The 23131-nt window shown below is 49.1% G+C and overlaps 1 protein-coding gene across 3 annotated transcripts in view; it reads left to right on the top strand.

The window, feature by feature from the left end:
• Positions 1–23131, top strand: part of KCND3 (potassium voltage-gated channel subfamily D member 3) — an 83125-nt gene that overhangs the window by 48678 nt on the left and 11316 nt on the right. For all 3 annotated transcript variants that reach the window (XM_074528345.1, XM_074528343.1, XM_074528344.1), the window contains exon 3: positions 12886–13048. In XM_074528345.1, the coding sequence (XP_074384446.1) occupies positions 12886–13048 (163 nt within the window). The remainder of the gene's footprint in view (positions 1–12885; positions 13049–23131) is intronic.

The raw sequence follows: 23131 nt of genomic DNA, 5'->3' as shown, positions 1-23131 counted from the left end.
ACAACAGGCAGAGCAGGCTAGTTTACCCTTATCATTAACTTGCCTTTTTAATGAACTTTTCAGCCTTTAACCGTCCTGGTGCTTGCACTTGTGCACTGGCAAGAGCAGACTCACATCTCACAGCAGCAAACAGAGATTTGCAAATGAACCTAATCCTGTCAGAGCTCTCAGCACATGGACACACATTTCCTTGCTGGCCAGTGCTTTGGTTTTATACCTGAATTCTCAGGCAACTCAGAATCCTGGTAGGAAATTTCATGCTGCACAAAGCTGCTTATCAGCATCAAAAGAACTGAATTAAGATGGTTGGGAGAGGGAAGAAAAAAAATAAAGAGATTTTTCAAGTAACGCTTCTGTTCCACTGAAGGAGCATAGGAGGTGGGTTTGCTCTCAGCTCCAGCAGAAACTGCTCCCCTTCCTGCCCCCTTGGAAGTGCACCCGAGGCCCCAGGGCTGGGCAGCAATCACTGGGCTGTTTGCACACTGAGCACTGCCTGGGACAGTTCACAGCAGCAATCAGCAGCTCCTGCAGGATCCTCAGCACAGCAGCATTAATAAACATTAAAGAGGAGTGTGGGCTTGGCATCTTTCTAATTAAGAGTGGAGGAGCTGGAGATGAGGTCAGTGCCCAGATGGGGTTGAAGGGCAGTGTAAGCTTGAGAGAATAAATTCAACCCAAAGGTCATCTATATGGATTAAATCATCTGAACAGTCAATTCCAGAGCCATCTTCTGCAATTAATATTTAATTAAAAATAGAAACACTATAAAGTTTAGCTTTTAACCAGCAAAATTATTTAATGTCCCATAAAACCTTTAAGTACCAGAGCCTGCACCCTCTCTGTCCCCTGCACAGAGCAGGCTGTGGGTCCCTGGGAAGGGCATTCAAGGGCAGCACCTGTGAAACACCTGGGATCTGTTCCCAGTGACCACAGACAGCATTCGACAGCTGAAGGGCTCTTCCCTTTTCATCCAGCTGAGAATTGAATGCAATTTCTAATCACATCCAAACACATCATGAATTAAAGGACTGGGTTGAGCTGTGGTCAGCAGCAATTCCGTGTTTCAGGGGGGAAGGGGTTGGAGAAGAGGCACCTGGGGGTGGTCCAAGGGCAGTGTGCTGATCTCAGCCCCAGACAGACCCTCCTGACCCTGCTCCATCCCCAGGAGCTGCACACCAGCCCAGCAGCAGCTCCCAGAGCCAGCGGTGCCTTTTCCTAACCCTAACCCTTTTCCCCCTGCACATCTCCCTGGACCTCTCCTGAAAGTGCCTCCTGCACGTGTTCAGTGGGATTTAAATGTTCTGTCTCCTCTGACTTTGCTGGCCCAGAACTAGGCCACCAAGAAGTCACCAGAGGAATATTTGTTCTCCAGCACTCGAGTCCTTTGTAACCTACTTGTGAGTGTTTAACCTACACCACCAGCCAGGAACTGGAAAAGCAGGTTCAGGCTCATCATGTGAATTCTCACCTTTGGAGAATGCAAGGAAAAGTCACTTTGTTTCTGCAAGGTCCTTTCAGTGGACTGAAGGTGGAGAAATTTAGATCTGTCACCCATTTCCTGCTTGATTTCCAAAGCTCACACTCCCAAGCTTCAGTGTCCTGGAAGTGCAGATAACACTGACTTGTTTTCATATGAGCTGCAGATATTTTCTACAGTACTACAAAAATAAGAAGCAATCCAGTTCAAAGACTTGTTTTTGCTTCCCTCAAAGTCAACCATAAAATTCCCTCTACTTCAGTAGTGCAGGATCAGTGAGTTTTTCTCTAAATGTTTGACAGAGCTTCTTCCCTTTATTCTTGGGACTTGGGGTCCTCCTGTTTATTTTTACTGATTACAGGAGATTTGTTGTTGTTTCCAGGGGTACAGAGGTGTAAGTGCAGGATGTGATTGCCTGGAGCTCTGTGCCTCCCTCCTGGCTTTGGAGCAGCATTCCTGGAGCCCTGACCTTGCCCAGCCAGACCTTCTGCTCACCACAGCTCAGCCCAGGGGCACTGCTCAGAGGAGCCTTTGGCACTGCAGTGGTCATTCCCTGGCTTTGGAGGGTGCTCTGAAACCTCTCTGAACCCTCAGCAGCAGCCTGGGAGTCCTTCACTCAGGGGAGCATCCATCCATGGATCCATCCATCCATCCATCCATCCATCCATCCATCAGGAGTGGGAGCAGGCAGGAAAATGCAATCCGCTTTCCTCATTTTAATAAGGCAGCACAATTAATCTCTTCACTTCTCACCCAATCCCTGCTGCATGTATAAATTAAATTAGCAGCCATATATAGAGAGATATTATATATAGATATATATAGAAAGAGATATCATACATACACACAGGTATATGAAACACCTCTGGCTGAAATGTCTCTTCTAACCTGGAGATAGAAGGTGAGAGCTGAAACTGCTGAAAATCTCAGAAGACAGCACAGTCCCCATCATTCCTGCTGTGACCCAGGGATGATTCCCTTGCAGTCACATGCATGTAAAAAACCCTTTTGAAGTCTCTCATATTTTGTTACTAATTCTGCTTTGCAAACAAGTGCCTGGTGTTGCTGCTGAAATATGTCAGAGCTGTTAAATGCTTGTATAAATAATAGATGGGAGGGCTTGTAGCAGGACTAAGGTCTCTCTGCATCAAGACATAGGCAGGGTTATGTTTTATTAATAACCATTTGCAAACCATAGTGGAGCAGGGAAATGGCTGCTGTGCCAGGGTTTTAAAGCCCTGGCTCACAACCAGCCCAGCCCAGAGGGGTCTCTGCACGATCTCCACCCCTGGAGCCCTCCCTGAGGTGGGGAAGGTGCCCCCCGTCCCTGGCAGCAGCACGGGGTGGTGCCAGCCCCTCCCTGGGCTGTGGCTGAGCTGGCACCCCTGCCCCAGCTCAGTACTCTGATTCTGCAGAACTCCAGAATGCCAACTTCCCATTCTGTCTCTAGGCCAGCTGTAAGAATCATCCTTGATTTCTATCCGTGGGTAATTGTGCTACAATTATGGAAAACAACACTGTGTCATGGAAGTGCTTACAGTGGTTATTTCGGCAGAAATAGCCTCGTGCATTGCTAAAAAAGCGTTTTCCAGCCCCTCTACGTACAATAGGCAGTGACAGACGGAGCAGATTTGCATAAAACCACAGAAGCATCGAGTTCTTTTCAAGGCACTCAAAGACTCCAAAGCAGCGCCATGGGCAGCGCCCGGGGGGATGCAGGGGGATGAGCCTGAGCCTCTCCAGATCCCCTCGCTGTAAATCTAAACACCTTTGTAAATCTAAACACCTCCTGTGGCTGTGAAATAGTGACTGCCAGACAGCTCATGAATAGAAATGCGCTTTGAAATTGCCCAGCTGAAGGCCAGCCCTTGCTGATCCAGGAGTTGGTTATGTCTGAAAAATCACTGAAAGTCAAACCAGTCCATTTATCTGCCCAGAGCACCTTACAGGAGTCTGAAACAGCACTGAACCAACACTCAGGAATATTAAAGCACTCCCCAAACAGCTCCTCCTGCCCTGGTGTGAACGGGAGAAGGGAAACCGCAGAGCAGCCTCCAGGGAATGAATTCTGTTGACATTTTACTTCGATTAAAAACCTGATCTTTGTTAAGCCGCACCTAATGCTGAAACACCAGCAAGTGTGAAGGCAGAGAACATTACACTGGAAAAGGAAAATCAAAAAATAGAGAAAGGAAAAAGTCTTAGAGAGATTTAAGCTTGGTCTGAGCTGCCCCAGCCCTGCCCTTCAGTGGAGCTCGCTCAGGTGAGACCTGGGCTGCACCTGGATCCAGCAATGCTCCTGTTCCAGAGGGAAACTGCAGCTGCTGCAGGGCTGAGGGACTCTGTTCCTGCATTTCCTGCATTTCCTGCAGGGTTTGGGGGCTCTGTTCCAGCTCTGCAGGACAGACCCCTCTCCTCACTCCTCTTTTTGCATCCCAGCCAAACAGGTGGCTCAGGAGGAATGAGGGGATATTGAATTAAGCTCAACCTGAACCTTCTGGGGAAATTCAAGGGAGCTTAATTGCAGAGTATTTGCTTTTACCTATTTCTCCCTTTTTATTTGGGAAATGCTTATGAGCAAACTCTGTGTTTAATGAGGAGGAATGCACTGATGAAAAGATGCATTTCTTTAACATCTCTAATCTGAATTCCTGCTGGTGCTGCACATTTTCCCAACAGAATGCTTACAGGTGATGAGGTTGTCCTGCAATTTTTTAGTGATTACACCCTGGACTAAGCCACATGCAGGAGATGGATGTACAGCTGTGACTGAGTGCCCTGGCCAGGGCCAGAGAATCCTGGGGCTGGGGCTTCTCACCTGCAGCCTCTGCTTTAAACAGGAGCGAGCTGAAACCTTGGTGCAGAGTAAAACCCTCATCTCTTGAGCAGATGTATGAGAAACACAGGATGTCAGGATCCTGAGCCAGCCATGGGCAGCCAGGTAGCCCAGCAGCTGATATCAGCACTGATAAATATAGACACTTCTTATATAAGGAGGGACAGGCAGGTCACTGAGTTTTTAGGAAGATGTTCTCATTGATTTCCAATAGGAAATTCTGATTTTAAGCGTGGTATAAAGTGGCATTTTGATATTATTAATGTCATGTTCTGGATAATATGAATGTTTAATCTAAGTGTAAATAATGACTGTGGAAAGAGTGCCTGGGCAGTGTCAGTGCAAAGAGCAGAGTCCCTTGGACAAAGAGCAGGAGGAGACTCAGGGATCGGGGAAAGGATGGCTCTCACTCTCAGGTGAGGCTGAGGAGGAAAGAGCAGCCCAAGGTGACACAAAGAGCTCAGTCCCCTCCCTCGGAGCCTCTCCCTTTACCTGTGACCCTGCAGGGCCCCTGTGCCAATAAATGCCCAGGCAGAGGGAAAGGGAAGGAACGGGAGCTGCCCTGGGGCTGAACCCCCTGCTGGAAATGTCAGATGAAGGACAAAAATGTGACGTTTATCAACGGAATAAATATTAAAATAAAAGGATTTGGGAGCCTGTCATGATCTCAGTGCTTACATCAGGCACAGGCTGTGCATATCTTCACATTACAGCTACGGGGAGGAAAACAAACTGGATTACCAGGGCTTAGTGCTTAAGCACTCTGTTCCCCAGCAAGGCAAGGAACTCTGGCTGTTCTGTGTTGCAGATGAGATTGAGGCAGGGCAGAGACAAGGATCAGGCTGTTTTCCTCTTCAGGCACAACGATTATACCAAATAAATGACATAAAAATCACAAAACTTCCCAGCTCATCCTCAGATGAGCCAGCAAGGCTGGGGGTACGTGAGCTCTGTGAAAGCAGCCCCAGTTCCACCCTCATTTTCCTGCCACAACCCCAAACCTGCCATGATGCCAATCCTGCCCCAACACCAAACCTGCCTCTCCCACTGATGGCCAAGGGAGCTCTGCCTCCCTTTTCAGGGGACAGACCTCCTACAGAAAATAAAATTATTGAGCACAGTGATGGGAATGACGCTCATTTTACTGGGAAACCTCTAGTTCCATTAGAGCCTGAACCCACCCATTCATTTCAACAGGAAATTATTTCATTTTAAGAACAAAAACAGCAAGAAAACTTCGCTCCCAGCAGAGCAGCAGTTGGGATGCACTGCCCGGGTTCCTGCAGCCCCAGAACCAAGAACAGGGCATCATAAAGGTTGGGAAAGAGCCCAAAATTCAACCTTTTGGGGACAAACAGCTGTAGCTGTGCCAGTGTTGGATCCCAGCCCCTGTATGGGATGATTTTTGAGGTCCCTTCCAGCCCAAACCATTCTGGGGTTCTGTCCAGGGCTTGAGCAGCCCCTCAGTTTGGGGAAGGGCAAATCCTGCTCCTGTTCTCTTCCTGCCCTCCTCCGAAGGAGGGAGAGATGATTGCCCCCAGACCTGCTCAGATGGAGATATTTTTAGAGGCATTTTTGATCCAGCACTGGATAAAAGAGGGTTTAGACTTGCAGGGGCTTAACTGCCCCCGGGACGCCAAAGGCACAAAATGTGCCAAAAATCAGAGGAAATCTGTGAACTGAATCCAGCAGCTTAGAGCTCAGCCACTGCTTGTCCTAAACCACAGCAGTGAGAAATCTGCTCTGTTTTCATTTATTGGAATCTGCTCTGTTTCCCTTATTGCCATCAGTCTCCTCTCCCAGGAGAAGCCCCAGGACAGGAGGAGCAGCCCCGAGTTCAGCCAGGGGAGGGCCAGGCTGGATTTCAGGAACAATTCCTTCAGGAAAGGGGCTGGCACAGGGCAGGGGTGGGGTCACCATCCCTGGAGGGCTGGAAATGTGTGGATGTGACCTGGGGAACAGTGCTGGACACGGGGATGCTGCTGGCTGATGCCTGCCTGGGGTCTCTGCAGCCTGAGCCAGCCAGGAGTGTGCAAAAAACCCCAAAAACCAGAGAAACTCTGGCAATAAACCCCAAAAACCAGAGAACCTCTCACAATAAACCCCAAAAACCAGAGAACAAACCTCTGGCAATAAACCTCCCAAAAACCAGAGAAACTCTGGCAATAAACCCCCCAAAAACCAGAGAACCTCTCACAATAAACCCCAAAACCAGAGAACAAACCTCTGGCAAGAAACCCCCAAAACCAGAGCACAAACCTCTGGCACTAAATCCCCCAAAACCAGAGAACCTCTGGCACTAAATCCCCAAATATCCAGAGAACAAACCTCTGGCACTAAATCCCCAAAAACCAGAGAACCTCTGGCAATAAAAAAGCCAAAATCCAGAGAACCTCTGACAATAAAACCCCCAAAAACCAGAGAACAATCCGCTGGCAATAAACCCCAAAAACCAGAGGACCTCTGGCAATAAACCCCAAAAACCAGAGGACCTCTGGCAATAAACCCCAAAGCCAGAGAGCAGGGCAGGGCTGCTGAGGCTCCCAGAGGGAATTTCACACCCTGGCACGCATCCTGCAGGGGAAGGAGCAGAAAGCAGCTCCTGGCTGAGGTGACACCATCCATCACTGCAAACCTCGCCAGCCCCGCCTCAGTTCTGCTGAGAATGATAAAACTCTGCGAGGGAGAAGGGAATAACAGCGACTTCCAGGCAGGGCTATTTTTCTTCTTGATTTTCTTTCTATTTGAAAGAAAAATCCCGTTAAATCTGAGGTGGTTTTAATCAAATGCAGACAAAGGAAATTGAACTGTTCACAAACCAGCCTCTATTCTCTATTGGCCTTTGTTGCTTTCACTTCAAAAGTTTGTGGTGCAGGCCTGGCCCAGGGGAATTCTGCATTCCTTTCATCTCTTACCATCTGATGACAAATGGCATTTTTGGGATCACCTTGGAAGGGACAGAAGCAAATACTCAGGGAATATGAACACCTTGCATTGCATTTCACACCCAGGAAAGGGAAACGTGAACCAGCTCTGTGCCAAACCAACGGGAATCTTCTCATTTTCTCATTCTCTGGAGTGCAGTGAGTTCCCAATGTCATGTTTGGAGAAACCCTGGCGGAGGGACCTGCTCAGGGACAGAGATTTTGTCCCTCTGATCAACCCCAGAATGGCTGCAGAAACCTGACAAAGGACCCGGGCATTATGTGGCTTTTCTCTGCATAACAATCACAATTCCCGTCTCTCTCTCTATTATTGATTCGGTGTTCAGCCCCCAGTGCATCTCCTGTCCCGTGCAATGCCCGGTTACAAACACTCCATTACAACTCACTCCTTTTCCTCCAGCCACTCCTTCAACTTCTTTGAAACCAATTCCAAGTTCAACTTCCCCAGAGCCTGAAGCTTTCAAAAGGCCAATTCTTAAAAAGCTAATTAGTTCCCCATAGGCTTTTTCCCTTTTTTTTTTTTTTTTTTTGGACTCAGTAAATATTTCTGAGATTGCTTTTTGTATAATCAGTGTTAGCAGCTCATTAAAATGCACAGTGTGTGGATCATTTGGAATGTGACATGGCTCAGCATGGACACTCAAGCTGCTTAAAAAGGCAGAGAATAAAAAGATGAGGATGGAATGAAAGCAAAAAGGCAGCATTTCCTTTAAGCTGACACCACAGTTAAGGGTTTAAGACAGGGCAGGGAGCCTTCAGCCCTGCTATTAGGAGAACAGCCTAATTGCTCAATGCACTGCCTGCCCTCTCCTGCCTCTGTGTTCTCCAAAAAGTTCCTTTTACAGAGAGCTGAGATGCAGAAAAAAGGGTTCTCTGAGCAGGTAATTGTGTAAGGTTTTCACTCTGAGTAATATGAGGATTCTTCTTGAATTAATAATGAATGAAGTAATTTAAAAGGCCTTTAGTGTGTGCAGCCAGAAATAAATAATGCCTTAATCTGGGACATTTTATTTCCCATTAAAACAAACACTTTAAAAAGTGGGCATTACTGAGCAGGACTCGGTGCTCTCATGCCAGATGCCTGCATCAGATGGACAACAATGCTCAGGACTTGTTCCTCAGATTTCAAGCATGTTCTTGATGTTTGGTGGCTGTGGAAAGCAGGGAGGCTGACAGCATCACTTTGGGCCACAGGGGAAAATCAGCCCTCACTGAATGGGTAAAACAGAAATAAACCCCAAATCAGCCTTCACTGAATGGGTAAAACAGAAATGAACCCCAAATCAGCCCTCACGGAATGGGTAAAACAGAAATAAACCCCAAATCAGCCTTCACTGAATGGGTAAAACAGAAATGAACCCCATTGCCATCCCCTTCTCTGTGATATTCCTTCCCCTGCTCTGGTTAATGAATGGTAATAGGGAACACTTGATTAGGAGCCTTTCATCATTTTAGGACTAGGGGCTTTAGCTTTCTGACCTACTTTTCCTGCCAATGAAATTCCATTTTTAGCTTCCACTCAAGGTCTGAATGTTACCCAAATTCAGACCATCTGCTTTAACTGCCTACAGGCTGAGGAGCTGATCCAAGCCGGGAGGAATAAATGGAATCAATGTTAATATATGAAGTATTCTCCGCCCTGTGTGTATTAAATAACCTAGTTAGTTTGTTCCTGAGTCCTCACAAACATTCCCTTTCCTGCTGCTGTTGGAGGAGCATTCCCGCCACCAGTTGCTCCACGGTCCCCTTTTCTGCCCAGCCTGGAACTGGCTCCAGGCTCAGCTCATCCCCTGATCTGGCCCTGTGAGGGTTGGTCCAGCCTGCCCAGGAAATCCATCAGGGAGTGATTCCTCCCTTCCTGATGCTCCCACTGCAGGAGAAACAGAACCTCCTTCTCCTCAGAGCAGGACAATTCTGAATTCACTCTGTCCTTTTATCACACAAAACCCAGTCAGAAATACGAATTTATAAACCAGAACAATACCAAAAAGGCAACTTCGCCTAGAAAATCCCTGCTAAGCAACTGCTGACCACAGCTTTGCTAAGGATGCAAGTGAATCCAAGCGCTGGAGATAAGCTGCTGGAGCTGATAAGCATCTCCAGCCCCATCCCTCCCTGCCTGGCCGAGGGCTGCAACTGCAGCACCGTTTCCAGAGCATCCATGAAAACATCACCGAGTGAGTGATGCCAGGGAAAAGGAAAACAGGAGTGTGAGAGGATGCCAGATCTCACAGCTGAATGCCCAGCTGGGGAAGTGCCCAGCTCCAAACAAGGCAGAAAATAAGGATATTTAATGTAAAAGAATCCTAGCATGAAATAGGCTCCGTGCTTCCCCTGCACGGCTGATTTGCTGCTCGAGGCTGGCGTTTGACAGCCTGTTTGCAGATTCTCCTGCCTCAGAGCCACCCAGCCTCTGCTCACAGCTCAGCCTTGCAGGGGCCCAGCCCAGCCCAGTCTGTGCTCCTGGGTCTGTAAAACACAGCTGGGCACCCCTGGGGACACCCCGGTGGGGAGGAGGGGGCTCTGGGCAGCCTGAGACAGTGGGGATGTGGAATAAATGACTTTTTAAAGGTGCTTTCCAACCCAATGTGGCAGAGCGGCACAGGTGAGCTCTGGGGCTCATTCCAGCAGGGTGGGTGAGCAGAGATGAATTAAACCCTAAAGCAGAGACGCAGGAATTCCCTGCTCTAAACCAGGGATCCAGGCCCCAACCCTGCTCTAAAGCAGAGACCCAGGCCCCCTGCCCTGCCCAGCCGTGGATTCCCTGCTCTAAACCAACCAGGATGAGCAGAGTTGGCTCCACAGTTTGGACCATGGGGGTGACACAGTCATTATTGCTCTGGGGCTCACAGCAGCATCAGCAGCATTACCTGGGACCTGCGCCTGTGACATGGAGGGACAGGGCTGCCCATACAATATTTCAGTCTGGCAATGCCCCTGGACCCTTCCAGATGAATTCTGGCCATTTCCCCTCCTCTGTGTGGGCCCCAACACTGCTCAGTGAATCCCCTGGAGCACAAAGAAGGCTCTCAGGCATCTGGAGAGCCACATGCTAATTCCTTGCTTCATTCCAGCTCTCCATGCAAGAGGCTTTCAGAATCAGAGTCTATTGTACAGCACACAATGATATTGTTCTGTCCCTGCTGTCCTAAAGCAGACACTTCCAGGCTGCAGCAAAATCTTCTTCTGCCTCTCCTGTGCTGGGCACAAGGGGGAGAATGAAGCAGCTCCCCAAGAGCTGTGGGGCAGAAATGCTGCCCAGGAGAGAGCCTGGTGTGTGCCCCAGCCCAGGGGCTGCTCCAGCCTTGTCCAGCCTTAAATCCCATCCTGTCCTCCTTCCCCCAGGTCAGCCCTGCACTGAATCCGGCACTGGGAATGGCTCAGGTGTGATCCAGGTGGATTCCTGGCAGTGCTGGCAGCTCCTGTGGTGCTGGGCAGCTCCAGCACCCTCAGACCCTCTGCACGTTAATCATTAATCATTAATCATTAATCATCACCCAGCTCCTCTATCAGCTGCTCTGATCAGATTATTGATCAACTGCTTAAAATGCACTTTCTCTAGAAGTTTTCTAGATGACAATTTGCCTTTTGCTAAATAAATCAAAGGTAAAGTTGTGTTCTCCCATTCCAGTCAGGGGAAAAGAAGTTTTGGGGTTGAAATGCCTAATTAGCAGTGACTGGAATCCAGCAGCTGAGTTTATTTGAGTTTATTGGCACTGTAGCTGCTATAAATATGCCACGGGGCCATTAGTGTCTTGTGGTAGCATCAGGACAGAAATAATCTCCCAGCAATGAATATTGCAGGAGCCGGGGGTGCCAACAGAGCAGCAGAACAACTGCAGCCCAGAGCCCTGGCAAAGTCAGGGGAGGCTCTCGGGCAGTGCCAGGGATGCACTTGGGGCTCTGGCCCTGAGAAACAAAGCTGAGACGTGCCCAGAGCCCAGGGCTGGCATTTGCACCTCAGGTCAGCTCTGTGGGGCACAGGACATGTCCCCAGGTGCCACCTCCCAGGTTAGATGTCCCCAGGTGCCACCTCTCACCCCAGGTCAGGTGTCCCCAGGTGACCCAGAGCAGATCCCAGAGCAGATCCCAGGAGGATCCTCCATGGAGAGCTGCAGTGTGCCCAGTGCCACCAGGGCCACCAGCCCAGCCCTGCAGAGCTCTCAGGGCTCCTCCTGTCACAGGAGGAACTTCTCCATCTGCCCACAAACCCTTCCTGCTGCCAGGGTTTGATCTTTGCTGCTGTTTTAAGCACTTCTCTCAAGTCCCCATAATGAGGTAACTCTCAGTCTGCGTGTAAGAACAAACCTCCCTGAGCCAGACTGAGAGCCAGACACTTATTATTGTACTCTCTGCAAATGCACAGAAGGGCTTTTTCTGCATGCTCCAGGTCACTGAGATCATGTTTGAGGCATATGATTAATTTCCAGCCTTATTGTGTTAAGGGCCAGCAGCAGAGGAGGGAGATTTTTTTGGAGCAGTGTTAAATGAGGCAGAAGAACTTGTCACTTAGCAGAGCTTTGAAATGATCTTTGCATAGAGCAGCAGATAAGAAGTTAATAGACGTGAAGAGGCATCTATTGATTTGAGGTGTTCTGAAGGGTTTTGGTGTGGGTGAAGGCAGGAGAAGGATTCTGTTTGGGATAAATAAACCTTGGCTGAAGCATTTAACATGCAAGGAGTCCTGCTCTTACTGAGCCCCCCATTCCAACAGGTTCTTGCACGGGGACAGGAGTGCAGCTGAGAAAAAAGCTGTTTTGAAATGTTTGTTTTTCCTCCTGGATGTAAATTATGCTTAGCTCAACTCTATTCCCCTCAAAGCTCTTTGTTGGTCATAGACTGACATCAAATGTAAAAATAAAGCCTCAATTTAAATAAATAATTTCTCCTTTCAACATTTGCTGCACTCAGCACCAGAACATCTCAAAGATACCCACAGAAATCCCTAAAACCATCTGACAGCAACCAGGGGCTTGTTTAGATTTCAATTTTCAGATTTTCTCCAGAGCACAGGGGCTCCAGCCCTCAGAGCATCCCCGTGGCCTCCTCTGCACAGCTCCACTTCTCTCTGTGCAACACAAATCACAGCAGAAGGTTGTTGGGTCCAACCCAGGGCAGAGCTTTGTGTGGATATTTTCCAGCTGGTCTCACATCCCTGAGAATTCACCTTTTACTGAATGCAGACTTTGAACAAGCCCCAGATTCCTGCCTGTGCAGATGGCAGGGAAACTGCTGGAATGGGAGTGTAAATCAGCTCTCATTTGCACCTGGGTGCCAGGGAATGGAAATCCACGAGCTGCTCCCCAGCAGGGGCAGAGTTTGGGGTTCATCTGCATGGGCAGGGGGGCACAGGGGAGCGAGGGTGTGAATTCCAACCCAGCAGCTGCTGAGCAGCACAGGGGGGGCTGTCTGTGCTGAGCTGGGCTGAGCTGAGCTGCCAGGCAGGGCAGGAGGGTGTGCCAGGGGGGCAGCACCAGGGGCAGGGTGGCAGCTCCAGGGGCTGTCCCTGGCACGGGGCTCTGAGCTCCGGTGCCACCCTGGGAGCTGCCCAGGCCCTGGCAGGGCTCTCAGGCTCTCAGGAGGCTCTCAGGGTCTCAGCAGGGCTCTCCCGTGTGTTTTGCCCGCAGCTACGGGGACATGGTGCCCAAGACCATCGCGGGGAAGATCTTTGGCTCCATCTGCTCGCTCAGCGGGGTGCTGGTGATCGCCCTGCCCGTGCCCGTCATCGTCTCCAACTTCAGCCGCATCTACCACCAGAACCAGCGCGCCGACAAGCGCCGGGCGCAGAAGGTGGGTGACCCTGTCTGTCTGTCTGTCCATCTGTCTGTCCATCCTGCACCACCAGAACCAGCGCACTAACAAGCGCCGGGCGTAGAAGGTGGGTGAGCCTGTCTGCAGCCAATGGATGGCTGTGTGCACAAACACTTAAACCATCCCCAGGAGCTGTTTATCCTCCTGGCTGCTTCCCTCCTCTGTGGTTTCAAACACACCCATCCAGGAACATGCACTTATCAGCACACAGACCCCTCAAAGCTGGGGCTGAACACTGGGAATACACAGAAGCCCCTGGAAATGTGAAGGGATTACTGAATATTCCAAATTCTGAACAGTTCTTGCCAGTGGAAGCTCCCTGAGTCACTGAGAGAGCATAACAGATTTACTATATCTCTATTTCAATCTGCTAAATTACACCACAGCCAGAATCAGGTTTTTACAACAACTGCAAACCAAAGGCCTGAGGTTCTTTTTCTCCCCATGGGATGCTGCCTGCCAGAAACGCGAGACTCAGGGGACCTGATGGAGAACAGTAGTAGAGAAAAGTGTTATTTGTGCTCCAGGCAAGCATCTGGGCCGTGCCTGCTTCTCCTTACATCCCAGGGAGTGACAGCAGAGAGCTCAGAGACAAGACCTACAAAACCACAACGTTTGGCAGTCACAACACGAGGGGAGCAGCAGGGAGGTGCAGGAATGAGCTGCAGCCTCAGCACAGGGCAGCCCCTCTCTCCAGGAGCAAACCAAGCTCGGTTCCTCCAATTCAGCTTTTCCTTTGGCCTGTGATCCCTTGGTAACAGGGAAAAGTCCCAGCACCTTTGATGCCAGTGTGATTGATTGCAGCTTTTATAAAGCTTTGCTGTATTGACACACACAGTGTATAATTTCCCCCCATTTGAATTTCTAATTCCCTTGATATTGGTGGAATTTCTCAGTTAAGAAACTTTTCTCAAGTCAGAAGAGTGAGTAATTTTCACATGATCAGCACTGCATGAATACTAAAAAGCAGGAAAGGGAGAGAAGCACGTTAGTGACAGTGCCTCTGGAGCTGGTCAGGGTGTGCAGGGGGACACTGAGGATCTGCTTTGGTACCACACTTGTTCCAGCATCATCCCACACTGCACTGAATCCCACCTCCAGAAACAGTTAAAACTCTGCCCCCATCTCATTGAAGTTACAAACAATTCTGCATGGCTTTTGCAAGAAGGTTTTTTGGGAAAATCTCTTTGCTCTCTCATTCCCTGAATACGAAGAACCCGTCAGCAGCAGCTCCTTAGAGCAGAATTTGGGAGCACACCAGGAATTTAGTGGGTTTTGTTCTCTTTGAAGGGAGGAGCAGATCTTGGACATGTATCAGGATAAATGCTGTGAAAGTTCTGCTTAGTTTGAGAATCATGACTCTCATGATGTACAGGTAGATTCAAAACAAGGCTATAGACATTATTAACTTTTATATGAACTCAGACCAAGATTTTCCAGTGACTAATAACCAAGGCAGAAATCCTTGAGCATCAGGGTGGCTGGATTGACATTCCCAGGGCTGCACCCCAAAACCCAGAGCCCAGCCCAGCCCCAACTTTGCCTCTCCACTGCTGAGGGGGCTCTGGTCTAGCAGGAAGAGGAATTTAAATAACGCCAATAAAGTACCAGGAGGTGGCTGTTACTCATCAGCATCTATTCTTCAACTAACTGAGGAGAAATGTTCCTTAAAAAGAAAAAACCCAGTAAAACACAAAACCCAGCTACCAGTGATCTAATCTCTTTAAAGATAAATTATTCTTCGCCAAACCTGTGCTGTGAGACAATTAATTACCAGGAGATCTGGCAAATCTTAATTCATTGTGCTGTGGTATCAAATTCTGTCCTCTGGCATGCAGCAAGGAGCAGGTCAGTGTGACTGGGAGATGGATTGATCACTTGTGACAAGGCTCATTTTGGTAAAACTGCTGTGTTTTTTTCCTTCCCCAACGACTTTTTTCCCCCCCCTTTTTTTTTTTTTGACTGATGTGCTAAGAATAGACATCCCTGACTTTGAAACGATGCTGTTCCTCAGTGAATGTCACAGCCTGGGATCTAACAGAGAATGTGACACTTAAAAGGCCTGACAATAGAATGACTTTGTAATTCAGATGGTGCTGGAGGAGCCCCTCTCTGTGCTCAGCTTGCAGGAGAAGGAGCTGGGTGGGGGCAACACCTCCCACCTGCCCACCCCGGCAAGGAGAGGCAGAGGCAGCTGCTGACAGCTCCGAGATGCTGCTCCTTTGGCAGCACGGCAACGAGAGCAGACCACGGTTTGCAGGAGGGGTGAGCAGCCTCTAGGCACAGACCATGGCTTGGGGAAGGGCTGAGCACAGGCCCAAGCACAGATCATGGTTTGAGAATGGGTGAGCACAGTCCCCAGACACAGCTGATGGCTTGAGAATGGGTGAGCACAGTCCCCAGGCACAGCTGATGGTTTGAGAAGGGCTGAGCACAGTCCCAAGCACAGTTTGGAAGCTGCAGAAGGAATGAGCACAGGCCCAAGCACAGCTCAGTGTCCCCAGCACAGGGACTGGGACAGGCAGGGCTGGGGGTGGCACAGGAGGGCCCCATGGTGAGAATTCAGCAGGGTTATTCTGGATCTCAGCCTGGGCAAGGCCAAGTTCAAAGGGCCCCTCTCACAAATGGGGAGCCCACAGCAGCCGGGAAATGGAAATGCTCAGATGCTGTGGGGGAAAGAAAAGCCCAGCCCTGCTTGAAGTGCATTTATCTGTAAGAGTCAGATTTGCTAAATGAGCCCTGCTGCTGGAATAGCTGATAATCCAGGGGATTGGCATGGCCTCAGTTCCACAGGGGCTGCCAACAGTCCCAGCCCTGGGTAATCACAGGGCTTGGTTTCAAGCCTGCAGTAAATGTGCTTGTGATGACTGCAGCCTCGCAGGGTGTTCAATTCACCTCATTTATTATCTGGTGCCCCTTGGCTCCCTGAGAACAAGCAGTGCACTGCACAAAGCCCTGAGACAGGTTCTCATTCCACCCTGGGGCTGTGAGCTTCCAGGAGAGAGCCAAGCACAGGCTGGGGCGAGGCAGGGACAGCCAGGACAGAAGAGCTCTGTGGAGCCGCTCCCAACACGGAGCTGAAGCTGAGCAGTGCCAGGCTGGGGCAGAGCAGAGGGGATAAATGGGTGAGGCAGGTGAGGGACACCTTGTCTGGGGAGGGAGGGAAGGATCCATCACTGAGCAGCTCCAGAGGCAGGGAGGGATGCTGGGCATGGGGGAGAGGAGGGGATGGAGGGACAGAGGCTCTTCCATGGGGGAGAGGAAAGGGAATGGAGAGAGGTTCTTCCCTGGGGATGGAGGGAAGTTCTTCCATGGACATGGAGGGAGACTCTCCCATCTCAGGCATTGCTGGCACACAGGCAGCTGAGGAGGAGTTAACTATGGAGATGCTTGCAAGGGGCTCCAGCCAAAAGCAAGGACGAGCAGGACACAAATGCCTGCTTGTTCCTCAGGAGGATGCAGGAACAGCCTGTTCCAGACCCTCGGGAGCTGCAGCAGGGCTCGGAGAGGGGAGTGGTGCTGGGAGAGGCTGAATCTGGGTTTGTGTCATCCCCTCACCGTGAGGAAGGCTGCCCACACAGCTGTCAATAACCAGGCCATTGTGATCATTGATTTGCTGCAGAGCAGGGGAGTCAGCTTTGAAATGTTCTGTTTCTCAGCTGACACCCTGAGTTTTGGAGGTGGGTTACTGAACTGAGAGCGTGGCCAGGAAGATGAGTGGGGCTGTCTAAGAGGGCTCAGCATCAGAACATGACTCAGTGCCAGCAGGGGATGGGGCTGGAACTTAGGGGGAGAGAGAAACAATAAGGTTAAAACTGGAGCTGGCTGACATTTCAGGAACATGTTTTTTCCAACCAGAACGAATCTGCGTGGAATATGTTTTTGTTGTTGTTGATATTTAACAGTCTTTGACAGGGGAAAAAAAAGCTTTTTTATTATTTTTTTAGAAGATTTTTCATTTTTGCTGGGCTAGGTTCCTCTTTCTCTGCTTGTCACATCCCTTAATAGAGTTCAGGGGAAAAAAACCCAAACACACAAATTAGCCAACCAGGAATCCTGCCTCTTTCCTTTCATATCATCGAGGAAAGCAAAATAACATTTTCCATCAGCTCAGCTATTCCAAATTCCCTGAGTCCCAAATTGTGTGAGACAAGGAGCTGTCTCCTCTGGGAGGAAGGGCTGAAATAAATCAGTGAGCTCCAGTTTATGGCTTCAGCTCCAAAGCAAGCCCATACATCCAAATATTCCAGGCTGCTGTCAGCAGTGGCCCAGTGCCCAGCTGGGATGCCTTGCACACGTACCCAGAGGCTGCTCCATGTATACTTTCAGTACCCAAAGGCTGCTCCCCATTTATTTTCAGTACCCAGAAGCTGCTCCACATGTTTCTTTTCAGTGTCCAGAAGCTGCTCCCCATTTATTTGCAGTACCCAGGAGCTGCTTCCCCTTTATTTTCAGTGTCCAGAGGCTGCTCCCCATTAATTTTCAGTGTCCAGAGGCTGCCAGCAGGGCCCTGTCCCACAGGTGAGGGCACCACCTGAGCCATTCCCCCCTCCCTGGGCTGCCACGGGCTCCATGCCGTTAATTAATTAATTAATTAATTAGTGCTCATCCATCAGGGCCAGCACCTGGCGTGTGACACCAGATCAAACTCTGCTAATTCCTCCAGCCCTGAACACTTCAGAGCTATTAATTGGGGGTGTGAGCTGTGTGAAAGATGTCATAAAAGGCAGCTCTGGAGACACAGATAGGGAAGGACAGACAGATAAATCACAGGCAGACAGCTGCTCATCACGCCTGGCTTGCACTGAGGCACTGAGCCTTGGCTTGGACTGATGCAGAACAGCAGCATCCCTATTCATCATGCGGAAAAACATTTCTTATTATTTTTTTTTTAAGTAATAAGTTTCTAGACAAGTTCTGACACCCTGATTTACACCCCACACCAATTCCAGTTATTCCAAGTACAACTGGGCACCACTTTAACATCCTTGGAGCAATCCTGACCCAAGCTCCAAAAACCTGTTCCAGCACTCACACTATAAAAAACGCGTGTAGGAATTTCTTTTGTTCTATTTCAAGGAGGGAGAGAGGAGGTTTTGTCACTCAGCTGCTGCTTGGGAGCCTCAGCAGAGAGGAAGCTCTGAGGTGCAGCCAAGCTGCAGGAACTGTGTAAAATAAAATTCAACCAGCGGAAAACAGTCCCTAAATCAGCCCTGACCCAGATCAAGGTTGCGAGCCTGGCTGGGTGGGTGAACACACACACAACACAGGCTGGAAATCACAGGGAGCTTTAGATCTAAACAGAATAAAGAATCCCCAAAACAAATATCCCATAGGAGTGAGAGCCTCACTAAATCTGAGCCAGAGCTGGTTGAGCTCGAGGTGAGAATGCACAAAATGCACAAAATGCACAAAAAGGAGTTTCCATCAGGAGGGGAGCAGCGCCCCAGGGCTGCCTGAGCCCCTGCCACCATTGCACAGAGTGACCCTCAGAAAGCTCCTGCTCACTCAGGGTATCTGTGCTGGGAGAGGCCCAGACCCATTAAACTCCAGATTCTGTGCATTGTTCCATAAATAGCCCGGACACGATGTTCCTCAGCGTTGGAGAAGATTAAACGATAAAGTTCATTGGAAATGATGTTCTGTTGCTTTAATGGTGCCAAGGGTAAGGTGGCATTAAAAGGAGAGGCACAGAGGAGGAGAGGGGGAGCTTTCATCTCTGGAAAGTAATGAAGAGGCCCAAAATAAGATCAAGGTCTGACTGCAAGTGCTTCTGTCAAATTGTATAGGAATATAATGAGTTCTGCACTACCTAATTTCCATATGCAGCTCTATGACATCTCCCCCAAAGCAAAAGTGACAGAATAGTTGAACTTGGCTCAAAAGCTGTTTAATGTAAAGGTTTGAGAGGAAGTAAAATCCAAATGTGCACACTCTGTTTCTTAGAGAAGTGAAAAGGAGAAGGAAAAGTTCCTCTTAGATCCTGTAGCAGTCTGAGCTCTGTTTAACTCTGCAATCTGCTCATCACCTTTCTACCTTCCAGAATCAACCAAGTCCTTTCCATCCAGGATTTAAATCCAAACCCCAAACAACCAACAGGTGCAGAAAAAAGAAAGAAAATAATACATATACCAGAAACAATATTTCATATTTCACCTTGAGAACAAAAACCAGATGCTAAGTACTCCACTGGTGACTTTGGAGAGCAGCTTCATCTCAGCCTTAAACACCCAGTACTGCTCACCTACTGCACCAATCACCAACAACATCCAAACTATTCATTACTGAGGAATTAGCATGAAAAACGTGGTTAATTACCTTATGTAGCTGCACTTTCTTCCAGAAAACCTCGTGGTGTGGTTTTAGCAGTAAAGGGAGATGGGACAGAGCCCCTCTCACGTGAGGAGAGGCTGAGCAGGGACTGTGGCCTCACAGGGACAGCTCTGAGGGAGCTGATTAATGTGTGAGCACCCTCAGGTGTGCAGGGTCTGAAGAGACCCAAAACACCTGGACAAACCCACCTGAACTTGGGTGGGGACCTCGTTAATTTATAAATACCTTCAGGTGTGCAGGTTTGGCGAGACCCAAAACACCTGGACATGGGTGGAGATCTCATTAATATTTAAATACCTTCAGGTGTGCAGGGTTTGGCGAGACCCAAAACACCTGGACATGGGTGGAGATCTCATTAATATTTAAATACCTTCAGGTGTGCAGGGTTTGGAGATCTCATTAATGGATAAATACCTTCAGGTGTGCAGGTCTGGAGAGACCAAAAACCACCTGGACATGGGTGGAGACCTCGTTAATGGCTAAATACCCTCAGGTGTGCAGGATTTGGAGATCTCATTAATGTATAAATACCTTCAGGTGTGCAGGTTTGGAGAGACTCAAAACACCTGGACATGGGTGGAGACCTCGTTAATGGCTAAATACCTTCAGGTGTGCAGGGTTTGGAGATCTCATTAATGGCTAAATACCTTCAGGTGTGCAGGTTTGGAGAGACTCAAAACACCTGGACATGGGGTGGAGACCTCGTTAATGCCTAAATACCCTCAGGTGTGCAGGGTTTGGAGCCCTTGTTAATGGCTAAATACTTTCAGGTGTGCAGGGTTTGGCGAGACCCAAAACACCTGACATGGGTGGAGATCTCATTAATATTTAAATACCTTCAGGTGTGCAGGGTTTGGAGATCTCATTAATGTATAAATACCTTCAGGTGTGCAGGTTTGGAGAGATTCAAAACACCTGGACATGGGTGGAGACCTCGTTAATGGCTAAATACTCTCAGGTGTGCAGGGTTTGGAGCCCTTGTTAATGGATAAATACCCTCAGGTGTGCAGGGTTTGGAGCCCTCGTTAATGGCTAAATACCCTCAGGTGTGCAGGTTTGGAGACCTTGTTAATGGCTAAATACTCTCAGGTGGGCAGAGTTTGGAGACCTCATTAATGTATAAATACTCTCAGGTGTGCAGGGTTTGGAGCCCTCGTTAATGGCTAAATACCCGCAGGTGTGCAGGGTTTGTAGGAACCCAAACCCACCTGGACACGGGTGGAGGTGGCTCTGCACAGCCAGACCAGGTGAGCTCTGATTTGAGTCCAGAGGTGCTTTCCAGCCCCATCCTGAGAGTGATGATGCCAAAACAGCTGCAGGGCTCCTGCTCCAGGTCCTGCACTCCCTGCCTGCTCAAGGACAGGAGATCTGGAAAGCGGAAGTTGTCTGGCTAATGTGGAATCATGTCATGGCTTGTAGCTTAATAGTTTTTTATCCCACATAAATCAAGAGTGAGCGTTATCTCCATAAGAACTGGATGAAAATCATTAATAAATAATAATTAGCTGTTTCCTGAGCCTGCCATCTGGTAAGCATTTCTCCCAGCCAGCAGCTCCTGCTCCCTGCACTTCTCCAAACAGCAACAGGATGAGCTCAGGCTCTTCCCTCTCCTGTGCCAGTGCAGAGCCCCAGGATGCTGCAGCTCCCCACCTGTGCAGCCTTCACTGCCCTCGTGCTGATCCTGAGCCCCAATTCCTGAAAACCAGCAGAGCCCACAAGTTCCTGAGCCCTGCCTTCCACCCTGCTCTGAGAAACACGTGGGCTCCCAGATAACCAAATTAATCATTCTAACCTGTAAGTGGCTGTCATTAGTATTATTATTTTCATCATATAAATTATCTTCCAGATTAGGTCATATGCATTTTGAGATCCTGTGGTTTCCTAGCAACTCCTCTCCCATCTCCATGCAGACACAGTGTGCCGTTTGCTTTTCCTTTTTTAGCCTCCTGTGCAGGGGTTATTTCAGTAACTGTGAGCTCAGGCCCGGCCCTGGTGACCTTTAGTCTGTCACTTTTGGGGGAAAGATGCAAAGACAGCCATCTCCATCAAAAATGATGTTTGCAGCAGGGAACCACAGGCCTCCATCCTCTGTGCCCAGGGCAGGAGCTCTGCAGGACAGGGATGACAAAAACCTGCCCACATGTGGTAGGAACTGGCAGAATTTGGAAGATTTTAAACCCCTCTGTACCGTCAGAGCCCACAGAGACACAGGACAGGTACCCAAAGCCAGGCAGAGCTTGTGACACCCAGCAGAGACACCCACAGAAAATTCACATTTGCACATTCACAGAAAAACCTGAGCTCTTGTTTCAAAGTTGTTTCTAGTCCAATGGAGAAAACTGTCTGGAGGGCCAAACCAATTTTAGGCACCAATTTTAATTAACTTCTCTAGCTGAGTTAATCAAGATATCTACCAAATTTAATCACGATGGGGACCGGAGCTGGGCGCTGAGACGATCCCAGCCCATCCTTTGTGCAGGAGAGCAGGATTAACTTCTGTCCTGCCCCACTGACATTTTTTAAAATAACAACGTCTGCTCCAAACTACAAAAGCTGTGGGGCTTAATTATTTAGATAGCAAGTGGCCCTGTTTCAAAAGGAAAAGGGAGCAGACCTCAGAACCCTCTCCACTCCACATGGCGTACAGCTATTAATATTTGATCCCCTGCTAGCCTGGAGGCAAAGGGAATAATGTTCATTACAACAGCCTGAGACTGAATCCACGTTAACAACTGACTGAACTGGAGATGAGGATGAACCTTCCTGTTACAGGTGAGGTGAGTGGGTATTGGCAATTCCTCCAGCAAAGGAGCTGATGTTTTATCAGGCACAGAGAGAAATGGGAACTTTCATTGGTGACCATCACAACACCCTGGAAAAACCAGAACTGCACCCAAAATCCACTCCTGATCAGGGGAGAGAGATCTCTGTGGAATGTAAGGAACACACACAAAAAGGCACATGCTTCTGTTCAGAAGGAGCCATTCAATGGCAATGTAATGATCAGGAACAGAGGGACAATGCCATGGAAATGGAAATATTGCTCAGTGCTTTACCCCAGCTCTCTCCCACTGCCCCCATCCCACAGCAGCAGCCCCATGGATCCTGTGCCAGGTCACAGCCTAAGGCCAGTCCTTTCAGGGCCTGGGGCAGCCCAGCAGCTTGGGAAAGGCTCACAAAAAGGGAAGATCCAGTTCATTTCTCATTGTGCTCTCAGTCTGTGCCTTGCCCCTTTCCCAGGCAGCCCAGCACAGAGATCTCACTGATCTCACACTGAGCAGGAGGCTCAACACTGAAATGGGACGAGGAAATCTAGGTGAGGTATAGAAAACAAAGCCAATTTCAGGTGTCCCCGTTTTGGGGGGTCAAAAGAAGACCTATTTCTCAGCCTGGTCACAGTCTGTGTCACCCAGTTAAAGCTGCCAACTTTACCCACGGGTGTCTCTGCCTGAGGAATTGTCTGCAGGGGCACCACAGGGGCGTGAGGTTAAACCAATACTGCAGATATTCCCAGCACTGAGGGCCAGAGTGGCTCACGCCTGGACAGGACAGAGCTCTGAAATGGCTCCACTCTCGGGACCCACTGCAGATTTTTGCCTCCTGCTTTCCTCTTCCTACAGCGTTTACCCATTAGCACCTCTAATTAGAGGGGAAAATCACGAGCTCCATGTTATTTAAGGGATTATGCAGCATTTTAAACTACAGCACAATGTAATTATTTTTTAATAG

This window comes from Zonotrichia albicollis, chromosome 28, assembly GCF_047830755.1.
Source record: "Zonotrichia albicollis isolate bZonAlb1 chromosome 28, bZonAlb1.hap1, whole genome shotgun sequence".
Classification (NCBI taxonomy): Eukaryota; Metazoa; Chordata; class Aves; order Passeriformes; family Passerellidae; genus Zonotrichia; species Zonotrichia albicollis.
This window is presented reverse-complemented; position numbering and strand designations above follow the sequence as displayed.